Genomic DNA, 14,495 nt, shown 5'->3' with positions numbered 1-14,495 from the left:
CCTTTAGGACGGACTGATTTGACCTCCTTGCAGTCCAGGGGACTCGTAAGAGTCTTCTCCGGCACCACAGTTCAAAAGCATCAATTCTTCGGTGCTCAGCCTTCCTTATAGTCCAGCTCTCACTGCCATACATTACTACTGGGAAAACCATAGCTTTGATTAGACGGACTTTTGTCAGCAAGGTGATGTCTCTGCTTCTTACTGTGCTGTCTAGGTTTGCCATAGCTTTCCTCCCAAGGAGCAAGCGTCTTTTAATTTCATGGCTACAGTCACCGTCTGCGGTGATCTTGGAGCCCAAGAAAATAAAATCTGTCACTGCTTCCATTTCTTCCCCTTCTATATGCCAGGAAGTGAGGGAGTCAGATGCCATGATCTTTTTTTTGGAATGTTGAGTTTCAAAGCAGCTTTTGCACTCTCCACTTTCACCCTCAACAAGAGGCTCTTCAGATCCTCTTTGCTTTCTGCCATTAGGGTGGTATCGTCTGCGTATCTGAGGTTGTTGATAATTCTCCCGGCAATCTTAATTCTGACCTGTGATTCATCCAACCCGGCATTTCTCATGATGTAGTCTGCATATAAATTAAATAAGCAGGGCGACAATATACAGCCTTGTCGTACTCCTTTCCCAGTTTTGAACCAATCGGTTGTTCCATGTCTGGTTCTTACTGTTGCTTCTTGACCCTCATACAGGTTTCTCAGGAGACAGGTAAGGTGGTCTGGTACTCCCATCTCTTTCAGAATTTGCCACAGTTTGTTGTGATCCACACAATCAAAGGCTTTAGCGTAGTCAATGAAGCAGAAATAGACGTTTTTCTGGAATTCTCTTGCTTTCTCCATGATCCAGTGAATGTTGGCGATTTGATCTCTAGTTCCTCTGCCTCTTCGAAACCCAGCTTGTACTTCCGGTAGTTCTCGCTTCACGTACTGCTGAAGCCTAGCTTGTAGGATTTTGAGCATAAACTTGCTGGCATGTGAAATGAGCGCAATTGTATGGTAGTTTGAACACTCGTTGGCATTGCCCTTCTTTGGAATTGGAATGTAAACTGACCTTTTCCAGTCTTTTTGGCATATTGAGTGCAACACTTTAACAGCATCATATTTTAGGATTTGAAATAGCTCAGCTGGAATACTGTCATCTCCGCTAGCTTTGTTGTTAGTAATGCTTCCTAAGGCCCACTTGACTTCTCTCTCTAGGATGTCCGGCTCAGGTTCAGTGACCACACTATCATGGCTATCAGGGACATTCAGATCTTTCCTGTATAGTTCTTCTGTGTATTCTTTCCACCTCTTCTTAATCTCATCTGCTTCTGTTCGGTCCCTGCCTTCTTTGTCCTTTATCATGCCCGTCTTTGCACAAAACGTTCCCTTGAGATCTCCGATTTTCTTGAAGAGATCTCTAGTCTTTCCCATTCTATTATTTTCCTCAATTTCTTTGCATTGTTCATTTAAGAAGGCCTTCTTGTCTCTCCTTGCTATTGTCAGGGTGGACACTGAGCCCATAGAATCCCAGAGTAGTTCTGATTCTGAGGAGCAGTTGCTCCTGGGAGAGGAGCGCGCTCATCCTTCCCAGGGCCAACAGCTGGCAGAGATTCCTCCCACCGGCATTCCTGGCATAGATAGCAGTCCCGGGAGTGAGAGAGCGCGGGAAGAAGACTTGCTGGATGCGCGGCGCCGACGCAGGGAGCGGCACCAAGTGGAGGGCGCGGAAAGGAGGCGTAGTGCCTGGTTGGCGCGCAAACAACGGTTGCGCCCAGAGGATCCACGGGAAAGGGGGAGGGACTCTCCCTAGCCCATAAGTTCAGGGTCTGCCAGTGATTCTCCTTCAAACGGGGACCAACTGTTCCCACTTAGGGCATAGTTACTCTGCTGCTCATAGCTAGTTGCTAACAGTAGAGTTGTTAAGTTGTAAAAGAGGAATAAAGCTTTGAAAAGAATCCCTTTTTCTGTGTCTGGACTTGGCTACTGGATTAGACTGAAAAAGGCCGCCAAGGAGCCCTTGACAACTATTCTCTGGAACTCTGCATTCACTTGGGTATATCTTCCCCTTTCCCCTTGCTTTTCGCTTCCCTTCTTTCCTCAGCTATTTGTAAAGCCTCATCAGACAGCCACTTGGCTTTCTTGCATTTCTTTTTCTTGGGGATGGATTTCGTTGCTGCCTCCTGAACAATGTTACGGACCTCCGTCCGTAGTTCCTCAGACACTCTGTCTATCAGGTCTAATCCCTGAAATCTATTCCTCACCTCAACTGTATATTCATAAGGGATATGATTTAGGTCATACCTGAATGGTTCAGTGGTTTTCCCTACATTCTTCAATTTAAGCTGAAATTTTGCAAGAAGAAGCTCATGATCTGAGCCACAGTCAGCCCCAGGTCTTGTTTTTACTGACTGTATAGAGCTTCTCCATCTTTGGCTGCAAAGGACATAATGAATCTGATTTCGATATTGACCATCTGGTGATGTCCATGTGTAGAGTCGCCTCTTGTGCTGTTGGAAAGAAGTGTTTGCTATGATCAGCGTGTTCTCTTGGCAAAACTCTATTAGCCTTTGTCCTGCTTCATTTTGTACACCCAGGCCATGCTTGCCTGTTATCCCGGTGATTTCTTGACTTCCTCCTTTAGTATTCCAATCCCCTATGATGAAGAGGACATCTTTTTTGGGTGTTAGTTCTAGAAGGTGTTATAGGTCTTCATAGAACCAATCAACCTCAGCTTCTTCGGCCTCAGTGGCTGGGGCATAGACTTGAATTACTGTGATGTTGAATGGTTTGCCTTGGATTCGTACTGAGATCATTCCGGGTGCTGGGGTTTTAATGCCTTGTAAAGCTCCCTGCTCTTCCACATGACTAGCAAAACCAGAATAAATTACACAAAATGCTAAAAACATGCAACATAAATACTGCAAAATGAAAACATAGTGCATATTTGCATGATTTATACAGGTTGCAGAATGTGGTTTGCCTGGGGCAGAGTTTTCTTTGCTTTTTTTGTAGAGCATAATAGAATAATACATCTCTTAGACCATGTTGAATGGAAGCAGAATCCACCCAAGTAGTTCAGTCCTCATTAAACGATGGCTTTCCCCAAAGCAACTTCCTGCTGTTGCCTTCAGAAGGTCTTACTCACTTCTCTTATTGAGTTTGGAGATTCTGGCTGCTTCTCTGCCAGACTGGGCTGAGCGACACGCCTTGGATGCCTTTGCTGAGCTCAGAGCCTGTTCTCTGTGATTTATAGCCAAGGGGGAGCCTGCTGCCCGGAGCAAGGGGTGACTTCGGCACTTGCTGCTGTAGCTTCCTGTTAACCTGGTGATTACCAGGAAAGGTGGTGTTCACCTCATTTATCAAAGTGCCACCCAAAGAGAGCGGCTGGTGAGTTAATTCCCACCACAAATAGGGTTTTCTGCTGCACTTGGACTTCACCGCAAATGGCCTGGGTGAATCCCCTTGTCTCCAGATGAGCCTTTTCTTATAAAGGTGGCTTTTTCCTGCTGTTCATGTGTTTAGTACAGGGTCGAAATTTTGGCTCAGAGGCATTTCTTTCCCTGCCTCCCATTACTGAGACAGAATTTGCTTGCCTCCAGCTGGGAAGGCAGTATGATAAAGCCCTCTGATTTTATCCTTCTTTCCCAGTCAGCAGGATGCAAACAACGTGTAATCTTCTCCACTAACTTGGCAATGCGCAAGCATTCTTTACCAATGACCCCAGTGGTGCATGCCACATAACGCCACACTCAAGGAAATGCAGAACAATGCCTTCTTAAAAGAAATGACTTGATGACCTCTTTGAGCTTGGTATCTGCCACTAGCAATATGCTTCCCCTCACCTCAGTCTCTGACGCCTCCCTGCAACAATGTTGTTTGTGACTTGATTGGGCAAGGAGGAGGTGTTTCAACACCTAGTGCAGTGGGGATAGGTCTGCTGGACGTGTATCCATGTGCTGGTCACAAACACCCTTGTCATCTACTGACCATGGAGAAGAATTTATTCTAAGCCACCTCCACTGGGTGTGTGGGCACCGCTGGGACCGTGTGAGAGGCTTGTCACTGAGCTTCAGAACTGGGCATTGCTGTTGCTGCTGTTGGGTCAGAAGGTTCTTCCTCTTACTAGGAGGATGGTTAGAGTGCCAGTCTGCAGAATGGATTCCAGGGCTGGTTATCTGTGAGACAGCAGGTTTAGGCCCCTCTCCAAGCTGGAGCTGCCCTCTAAGTTTTTAATACTGATAGGAGTGTGGCAGGGCCGGTGTCCTCAGTCTTGCTAGCTCCTCCTTCTGCTCTTCTTCCTCCTCCTCCTTAGATTTGCTTGTACTTCAGTCCAGTCCTGGGTGTCATGTGCTTGGGGCCAAGATGCAGTGTGGGTCAGATGGCCTTATATAGGCTGAGCAGGCTTCTACCGTATTCCCTGCTCCACTCCAGTCCCATAGGTCTCTGTCGCTTCTGCAACCTTGGCTTGGGAGGAGAGAAATATCTCTTGCCCTTGGTCCTTGTGGCTGCCACTGTCCTCTTCAAGGCCTGCTGTAGAAACGAGGCCTTCCTGGTTCCTGTAGCTGCTGCCAGGCTCATGTAACTCTTGCCTGGACTGATGGTGCATGCTGGGCAACCCTATCCAGTAAAAGGAGGTGAGCCAAGGAATCTGGTTCAGAAAGGTCCAAATGCAGTACAGGCAGGCCAGCCAGCCGGCCCGTGGGGCATGAAGGAAACTGACAGCAAGGCTGGCGAGACCTGGGGAAGCTGAGGATCAGAACTGGAAGGAGTAGGAAGGATGGGCAGGGACTGAAAGCTGCTGCATACCCCTCAGTGCCCTTGTTGCGCAGGCAAGGAATTCACAGGATGAAGGAAGCTAAACTATTTATTTATTGAGTGAGTGAGTGTACCGCCCAATGGGGAGATGCCCTAAAGTTGATTTACAATAATAAAAAACCAAAACAACAATAAAAAACTAATAATGAAAAATATCAACATGTTAAAATATTAAAACTTTACAAGTATTAAAGAGCTTTCAGTAAAGGCATAACCAGAGTAACAGATTAAAGATTAAATGCCTGCTGGAAGAGGAAGGTTTAACCCAGCATTTAAATGTGTACAGTGAAGATGCCAGGTAGATCTCTCTGGGAAAGGCATTCCACAGACAGAGGGCCTCTACAGAGAAGGCTCTTTCCCTGGTAGCCACCGGTGGCACCTTTGTGGGCAGCGGCAGCCAGAGAAGAGCCTCTGAAGGTGATCTTAATAAATAAATAAAATGATCTGAGCAGTCGGGCAGGAACATACAGGAGGAGGCGCTCCTGCCAGTAGACTGATCCTAAGCCATTTAGAGCTTTCACGGTCAGCACCAACACTTTAAATTAGGCCTGGAAACTGACTGACAACCAGTGCGGTTGATGCAGCACCGTAATATGTTAATATGGAGTAATATGTTCAAAAGGGACAGGCCACAGACATGGGAAACTAGTCTTGATAAAGAACGAGTCATGATAGAGCAGTGCAGAGCAGAGAAAGGAGCGGGTGATACTACTTGCGCTAGGAGCTTCACTGAGCTTGCCCAGCAGAGAAAAAGCAGTTCCAGGAAGAGCTGGATTCCAGCTTAATTTCCAGAAGGTCCAGGGTTCAAGTCCATTCACCGTGGCTGGTGCCGACACCCAGTGTTCCCCAAAAGAATATCAGACGATCCGGAGCTGGGTCAGACTAACAGCCTCTCTAGTCCAGTGTTCTGCTCCAAGAGTGGCCAACCAGATGCCTCCATCAGAAGCCCACAAGCAGGACCTGAGGGCAACCGCTTCCTCCCGCTCGTGTTCCCCAGCACCTGGTGTACAGAGGCAGACTGTCTCCAATGGTGGAAACAGTAGTTGTTGGTAGAGAGGTGGTGTATAATTGAGGGAGCTCATGGGTCTGGGCAGAGCCATGCACACCTGGACAAAGGAACCTCCACCCAAGCAAGCTTTGCCTTAATTAAAAGGGAAGAGGCTTCAGTTTTTCTTCACGGAGGGTTTGTATGTTCAGTGACAATTCAGAGATTGTTGGTTAAATTTGGTTCTAGAGATATGTCACAGGTTATGGGGGCTCTACCTGTTTACCTGTTTGGAGGTGAAAAAAAGGTGAGTCCAGAACTTGGCAGAGGTAGCAGGCTTTTAAAAAATGTCACTTTGAATCTCTGATTCCTCCACAGATTGTGTGGACCAGTAGAGGCCTGACATGAGCGTGGAGGCTTGTCATCTCAGGAAAACTGCTTGTGTAAACAGGCCCTTGGGTAGACAAAACGACAGAGTGCCAGGCAACTTCATGGGCTCCTCGTGCTCCCAGAAGCCTGGTGGGGGAGAGAAGTCTTTATAGATTTCCCAAGCATCTCGTGCAGGAGGAGTGGGCGTCCTGATCAGCTTCCCTTATTTGGGGGCTGGGACGTTGTGGGGGATGGGCACCTCAGCAAGTGGGCCCGCTGAACAGAGCCCCTTGTCCCCAGGTAACTGTCTCCCTCCAGTGGGCAGCCCGTGGAGAGGAGGCCTGTGGCCCCCTGTGTATGAATGGCTGGGTTTGTGGATGAAGGTTAGCAAGAGGCTAGGACTGGGGCTGAGGCAGGCTGCTGTTCCGACAGCTTTTCCCCTTGAGGGACTTGACAAGAATCAGCATTTTTCTCCCTAATAGAGCTTCAAAACTCTGTTGTGAGCAATTTGGAAATTCACGTTGAGTTTCGGGTTCATTAGCTGCCGGCTCGGAAAGGCATGCGCATATTTGGAGCTGCCTAATATGGCCGCAGTGCACTAGCGCCTTGCATTAATGTTGTTGTTATTTGCGTGGACATAGCGGGGTGCAAACAAGGTTAATTGAAATGAGAACAGCGCTTCCTCTTTGTAATGGCTCAGCCTTGACAGCTGGGAGGAGTTGAGTTTTGCATAAGAGCTGGCTTTATTATCCCTTTTTATTAGAGCTAATTTGATCTCTATATCAAAACCTACATTAAGGGAATCGTTTACGGTCACGCCACCACCGGCAGAATAGACAGCCCCAGAGCCCTGTCCTTTATTTTAATGTCTGCAGTTAAAAGACAATTAAAAATAAACTCTTTGCTTTTAAAACCCCCTTTGTTTTCTTTTAGCCTTCCATCGTGCTGCCCCCCTCTTCTCCCCCCACCCTCTGCTTCTCATTCTAGTGAACTAATTCAGTTAAAGCCCTAGTATGTCCTTTGGGGAAAAGTTTTCATCCCACCGTCTAGCATCGTCTGTGCTTATTGAGCATTTGTAAATATTGGTTTGAGGATACCTGAACCTGCAGGATTTAAGATGATGGCATTTAACCGAAGGATTACTTTCCTGCTGGACAGTAAGGCAATTTTGTGTTGAGGTGAGCAGCAGGAGGAAAGAAGAGGGCTAGGAATGGAACTCCGGGGGTAAGGGAAGCCAAGCATCCAGAACAACCACTTCGCAAACCATCTGGTAGTTCTGGGACTTGGGGCATATCTGAGGAGCTCAGATGCGTCTTCTTCTTTTTAGTTCTCCTCTGGGGGCGAGCACCATTTGTAGCTGGAGAACCACTCTAGAGAGGCAGTGTAAGGAATGGTGTGATGGCTCTGAGTTCAGCATGGGCAATTCTGTCTGGCAGTGGCTCTTCAGGGTCTGAGCAGGCCCGCTGCTTTTCTGTTGGAAATCTGGGGACCTTTTATGCACACAAGTATGTGCTCGGCCATTGGGCTATGGGCCCTCCCCACCTGCAGTAGCTGTTAAGATGGAGAAGTGGAATTGTCACAGCAGGGCAGTAATTTCTTTTTAATTACAGTAAACAGCTGAAGGTAAAAGTTTTGTGGTTTGCGGCACGAGTGCTGGGTGGTCCCATATCTGTCTCTGTACACAGTTGCTTTTGCTTTGCTTATTTATGTCTCCAACACCTGTAAATAATGATGCCTCGAATTATGAGTTCTGGCAAGAGCTGTCTGTGCACCAGAGGAAATGGCAGCCAACTCCTGCCTTAGGGCACAATCCTAGGCATGTTTAGACAGAACCATGGCTGGCTGGGGGATGCTGGGATTTGTAGGACTTGTTTCTGTCTAAACATGCCTAAGATTATGCCCTCAAATCCACTACAACAGCCTTCCCCTTCCAGATGTTTTGGACATGAACTCCCATCAGCCCCAGCTAGCATGACCAATGGTCAAGAATTCTGGGAATTGTCATCCAAAAATATCTGGAGGGCACCAGGTTGGGGAAGGCTGCACTAGGGTGTGTTCCTTCAGAGCAAAAGAATCCAGGCAACCTTTTGGCCTGTTGCCACTCACTTGTGCAGGGTTGGCCCGAGAAACAGAAAATCCAGTTGGCATCTCCAGGCCCACCATTTCCTGTGGATGTCAAAGTTCATGTTAAAGTATCCCTGTGCCAGTCTCATTGAAACAAACAAGGAGGAGGGAGGGTGCTGATCCGGTGCAGTTGGCCATGCTCGTGGAGCTGCGACAGTCACACGTACGTCACAGCCACATGGGAAAGCACCACAGAGCAGTGGCTCCTTGGCAGTTCAGTGTGCATGTGAAGGGCATTTCCTCTGGCTGTTCGCTCCTTCAGCGTTGCAGTTGCAGGAGCAGCGTATGAGATCTGGAAGTCACCAGCAGTGGAGGTTCCCAGTCCTCATCCATCTGCAAGACTCCCTGGATGGCCTCCAAGCCAGTTGCCCTCTCAGCAGCCTCGGAGACCATTCTGCAACACAGGGATCATAGTGGCCAACTTCACTGGCGTATTGTGCTGAAGCACGCCATGTGTAAAACACAACCCCCCCACAGCTAAATGTTTCAAAGTTGCTAATATTTCTTTCCTTCCCACAGCAAATGGGGTGGAGTGTCACCACCAGCAGGGATATGTGTGTTTTTTCCATGCAAGGGGTTGGAGAGAAATCACCTTTTCTCTCTTTGCTTTCTCCTCCCAGATGCCCGTGTGCTCCTATTTCCTGAAAGGCATCTGCAACAACAGCGATTGCCCCTACAGCCACGTCTATGTCTCCAGGAAAGCAGAAGTGTGCTCAGATTTCCTCAAGGGCTACTGTCCCTTGGGAGAGAAGGTAAGGATGGGCTAGGCTTAACCACTGTGCCACGTATGTTACAGTTTCCCACTGAGATGTAATTCTCTTGCCACTTAGGATCCATGCATACCACTCTTTCTGCTGCTGCTGTTCTTTATCACATGACAAGGTTGTCGTGGCCACTTTTCAAAGACAGTCCTGCAGGTCCACATCTGAGAGGGGCTTCTCCCTCTGAGCTCCAGCTTTTTAAGCTCTCCTGCTTTCTCTTCCTCTCCTTCGCACTTCCCTTGTGGGTCTCAGCATTGCTGAGGGGTAGGCCATGCTTGCCAAACTAGCTTCCCCTTTGCATGCAAGATGCTGGAAAGAAATGCTTCCATCTCCCAAGTCCATCTGGAACAGGGCTAGCCAACCTGGTGCCCTCCAGATGTTTTGGATGACAGCTCCCATAATTGCTTACCATCGACCATGCTGGCTCGGGCTGATAGAAGGTGTAGTCCAAAACATTTGGAGGGCACCAGGTTCCTACCCCTGATTTAGAAGATCCCAGGTGAGACCCCAAAATGTGATTCACACTGTTTATAGGCTGGCTTTCAGTTGCTACCACCTTCACTATCACAGGATGTAGTGATGGCCACCAATTTGGATGGCTTTAAAAGGGGGTTAGAAAAATTCCTGGAGGAAAAGGCTATCAATGGCTACTAGTCTTGATGGCTATGTGCTGCCACCAGGACCAGAGGCAGTGAGCCTTTGTACACCAGTTGCTGGGGAACATGGGTGGGAGGGTGCTGTTGCACTCATGCCCTGCTTGTGGGCTCCTGGTTGGCTGCTGTGTGAACAGAATGCTGGACTAGATGGACCTTGGTCTGATCCAGCATGGCTCTTCTTATGTTCTTATTCATGCCCTGTTGGCATGTCTGTGTATGTGTGTATGTGTCTTGCCTTGGAAACTTTTAAATCATAAGAACATAAAAAGAGCCATGCTGGACCAGTCCAAAGCCCTATTTAGTCTTTCACACTGTTCTCATAGTGGTCAACCAGATGCCCATGGGAAGCCCATAAGCAGAACATGAGTGCAATAGCACCCTCTCGCTTTTATACTTCTAAATTTTGGAAATAAAATGAATAAAATAAAAGGTGGTCTGACTATGGTTAAGAAAGTCTTGGAACACCTTCCAGCTATATTGATGGTTTCAGCTGTATAGATAGATTACTTTTTAGACTTGAATTGTTTTAATTAGGTTGAATTTGTTTTTATTGTAAAACACATTCAGAGCCATTATGACTGAAAGGCGGCCTATAAACAAACTAATAAAATTAGGAACGTAAGGGCTTCCTAATGGGGGATAATTGGGAATGGAACATCTCTGTGCGTAAAGTATAACATGTGTGTGAGATGGGGTCATCACTGGAAGAAATAGGAATCTGTAAAAGCGAGCATGTTTCTTCCTGGAACTCAAATGGAGCTAGCAATGGCTGTTTCTAGGCAGGAAGGAATCACCTGAAATGAGGTACATTTCTTATCATTGTGCTAAATAGGAGAAAACTGGTTTCAAATATCTGAAGATGTTTCACAGTTAGAACAATGGTACATTTTAGGTGTATACCCCATGATGATTTAAACATGCACTTGGAAATGTAATGTGTTAATATGGCAAAGAGGGATTTTTGAGGAAGCACATTGCCCATGTCACATCACATGGTCTGCCGCTGCCTGTTGAGTTTGCCTCTGCACAGTGTGTGGAGTGGCCCTTAGTTTGGCATGAGACAGAGTGGATTTTGGTAGGGTTTGTTGTCAGTGCTTGCAAGCTAATCTGGAAGAGTGGGATGAGAGGGGTAAGAGCAAGGAGGGACAGCATATCATGACATTCAGCAAGGGGTGCCTCTGAAAATCAGGGCTACCTGGAAGATATCTAATATCTGTTCTTTTGGTTGACAATTCTGATTGGTGCTGGGAAAATGTTTGTGGTGGTATCTCCCAGGATTGGCTGCTGCCAGAACTGACCATACTTGTCTCGCTATAAAATAATAGTTCTGAAGAAAAAGTATTTATGTACTGGATTTGTATACTGCTTTTCAATATATAATTGTCAGGGCAGTTTACAAGATCAAACAGAATGAAAATACTGTAAAACTGTCAGAAAAACTACAAAAACAGCAGGATGAAAAGCAGCAGTAAAACCCATGTTAAAAACATCATCCGACGATAAAAGTCTGGAAGGTTAACCTTCTTAAAGGTCTTTATCTGGTACTGGGCAGACATTAAAGTAGGTGAGCCTCTTTCAGGAGGGAGCTCCACAACAGGGTGCTTCCACCAAGAAAGCCTCTCCTGGTCACTACCCACCTCACTTCAGATGGCAGGAGTACCTGCAGGATGGCCTCTGAAGACAGTCACAGTGCTCGGGCAGGTGGACGTGGAAGCACTCGGGTCTCAAGCTGTGTAGCGCTTTAACAGTAGACACCCTTTGGCGATGTGATGGTACGTACGCATTGCATCGCTCTGTGTATGACAGGCGGAGCAATGGTTCTTCTACATGGCACTTGCCACCTGTTGCTTCTGAAAGCTTAGCAGTAGCCACTGTGGTACAGGCATTGGTGGGGAAGCCCATGGTCTCTCCCACAACTCTCCAGCTCGACTGATCATCTCAGACTGCTTTTGGGTGGCCGTGGGCAGATCAAGATGTCCCAGCCTTTGTTCTGCTTTCCCTAAAATGGGAATAATATTTCCAAGCAAGCTTAGTGTGAGGGCAATTAGCTAGCTGACCACTGTAGTGGATTTGGAGTACTGCAGAAATGACAATAAATCGCCTTACTTTTAACAACTTAAGAAAAGCATAACAAAATCAGATGCTCTTGTCATTTTATTGATACATTGATATCATGATTTCTGAATGTCCATGTTGTTGTTCAGATTGTACCCCACCCTTCCTCCATTGGGTGCATGAGGGCATGTTTGCTCATAGCTGTTGGTGATGGTAGGTTAGGCTGAGAGAGGGTGGCTGGCTCATTGCTGTAGGCCGATTTGTCATCTAATCACCGGAGCCAAAGCCCAACACTCTAACCATTACCTCGGTAATCCTAACAACAATCTTTTAAGGTAGGCTAGTTGCTGTTGTTGCAGATGGAGAGGCTTAGTTGCTTTGCCTAAGGTGGCCCAGTGAGAGTGCAACTGGGGATGTCGCAGTACACACTCTCAGCCATTGCATGGCACTAGCCCTCAGTGTTCAGTGTGTGCATGTGCTTGACTCTGGATAGCTCAAGAGAACTTGCCTTTTCCAACTCTCAAGCTCTTGGGTACCAGATTTAAACCTGAGCGAGCCAAGCTGTCTTAACAGGGCATCCAGACAAGTATCCAGCTATTAATGATGCCATAATTCTGTTTACGCAGATGCTGGCAGATTTTCAGGGCACTGTCCCAGGCGATCCCATTGGGGTCTAGAAGATGAAATTATTTCACTGTGTTGAAGAGTGACAGGTGAATTAAAGTGCTTCATCCCGCTAAACTAAGGGGTGAAGCAGTTTAACAACCGTACCTTCATGGTAAACCTGTGGCCCTTGGCTACTTGCTGTGTGGTCCCCACAAAGACCAACGTTTTGCCCACCGGACTGGCCTCAGACATCCCCACATCCAGCGCAAGAGAAGCCCAAGTTGCCAGCCCCTCTCAGTCCAGCCCCAAAGCCAGCAGCAGCATGGCTCCCCCTGCTCCTCCTTCATGGCCGGCTCTTGACGCGAGCAAGGCCCTTTCAGCGAAGAGGCTGTGCTCGAGCTGCGGCTCAGGCCCAGGCCCAGGCCCAGGCCCAGGCCCAGGCTGGGCGTGCGTGTCGCTCTGAGCCCACATCCTCTAAATCTGCTTTGCTCCTCGGACGCTTCAGGCTGAGCTGCCCATGGAGCTCTCCAGGGTGCTGGTGCCTGCCTGGCCTTGCCCTTTCTGGAGCCTGGCTTTGCACCTGTCTGGCTTTGCCTGGCTGCCTGTGTCAGAACCCACATTTGTGCCTACCACCCTCACCCCTGCTCAGCCTAGGCCACCATCCGGCTGAGATCACCACCTGGAACAGAAGAGATGATCAGCAACTCAGTGGGCTTCAATTGGAGTGGAAAAATTCATGGGCGTTACGCTTGTCAGTGGCTGCTAGCCATGATGGCAAGACGGAACCCCTCCAGGTTCATATGCCACTGAATAGCAGTTGTGGGGTGGGGGACGATGGGAGAGAGATGTTGCCCCTTACCGTTCTTGAGGGTTTTCCATTGAGGCATCTGGTTGACCAGCGAGGGCAACAGGATGCTGAACCATATAGGCATTTGTTCTGATGCAGGAGGGCTCTTCTTGTGTTTCTCCAAGGAGGGTTTCTAGAGAGCACCATGACATTTAGAAGTTCATTACAGAACAGATGCATCCTGGTGGAGAGATGGCTGACAATCAAAGTTGGGGAAGAAGACTGCTCAGAGAGTGGGAGGATGGCAGCAAGAGAGTGCTAATGAATTACCCTGTGGTAACCGTGTCGTGCAACAGAGCCCAAATCATGCCTGGTTTTGTAGCAGGAGACATTCCCTCCAGAGTGAAATCAACGTAACCGGGCAGCCTTTTCACAGCCCTAGTACAAGTCACCCAGCCAGCATGTGTACAATTATTTTAAAATATTCCAATTTAAATGAAAATATAAAAGAGATATTTAGAATATTTATTCTATTAGTGAAGGTGCTTACTGCATCACTTTTGGAGTGTCAGAGAAGCGTTCTCCTACAGATGATGGATAGCAGCCCGTAATTATATAGGGGGGGAAATTGCTGAGCGTGCCATATTTAACTGGGGAGAGGAAATACCCGGCCTGGGCCATCAAGGGTTAATTTTATTCTCTAAATAATATAAAAAGTGCTGAGTCTGTTCCTTTTGCACAAAGTAGAAAGTCCTCAAATGGACCCCGGAGAGTTTATAATATTCTACTGAATCAAGTAAAAATGTTAACCTTGCTTCATAAAACGATGGCTTGTTAAAGATGCGCAGTCCCTTTTCTTGTGAATAATTTAGAAAGGGAGTAAATCTCTTCCCATTCTGCCTTCCCCCCCTTCCTTTTCTGTGTCCGAGAGGCAGCCCAGCCCAGCTGTCTGCAGTTTTAACTTTTATAAGGACGAGGGCAGGCAGGGAGGCGAGGGGGCGTGGAAGAGTCAGCACAGGAAACCGAGGGTGCAAAGTCCTCCCGGCACGCCTCCTGTCCTGGGCCCCATGACGACTGGCAAGGGAAAGCTGTGCCCTTGTGATCTTCCGGCTTGGGTTTCAAAGGCTTTCCACTCTTCATAGAAAAGGCAGTGTTTGCTTCTGCGATGCGGAGTTCCCTTCTGCGTAGGGGCCCCAGTTTGTGGGGAGCCCTCTTGAAGGATCGCTTCTGCCCTTCCTCATGCTCTGCAAGGCCAGCTCCTTTACACTGGTGTCTGTGGTCTGTCTTAAGAAGGACCTCTTTGGGATCCTGTGGTCAGTGAGCTGTTTCACCCTGCCCAAAGTTGGTCCTTTGGACAG

The 14,495-nt window shown here is 47.8% G+C and overlaps 1 protein-coding gene across 3 annotated transcripts in view; it reads left to right on the top strand.

Annotated features, from left to right (window-relative positions):
- The window catches only part of ZC3H3 (zinc finger CCCH-type containing 3), a 315,254-nt gene that overhangs the window by 245,397 nt on the left and 55,362 nt on the right, over positions 1 to 14,495 (top strand). For all 3 annotated transcript variants that reach the window (XM_084848552.1, XM_084848554.1, XM_084848553.1), the window contains exon 9: positions 8,893 to 9,024. In XM_084848552.1, the coding sequence (XP_084704678.1) occupies positions 8,893 to 9,024 (132 nt within the window). The remainder of the gene's footprint in view (positions 1 to 8,892; positions 9,025 to 14,495) is intronic.

The sequence above is a fragment of the Heloderma suspectum genome, chromosome 4 (assembly GCF_057233095.1).
Source record: "Heloderma suspectum isolate Gila_16-S chromosome 4, 16-S_ref, whole genome shotgun sequence".
NCBI lineage: Eukaryota > Metazoa > Chordata > Lepidosauria > Squamata > Helodermatidae > Heloderma > Heloderma suspectum.
The sequence above is the reverse complement of the archived record's forward strand: the minus strand, read 5'-3'. Positions and strand labels throughout refer to the sequence as shown.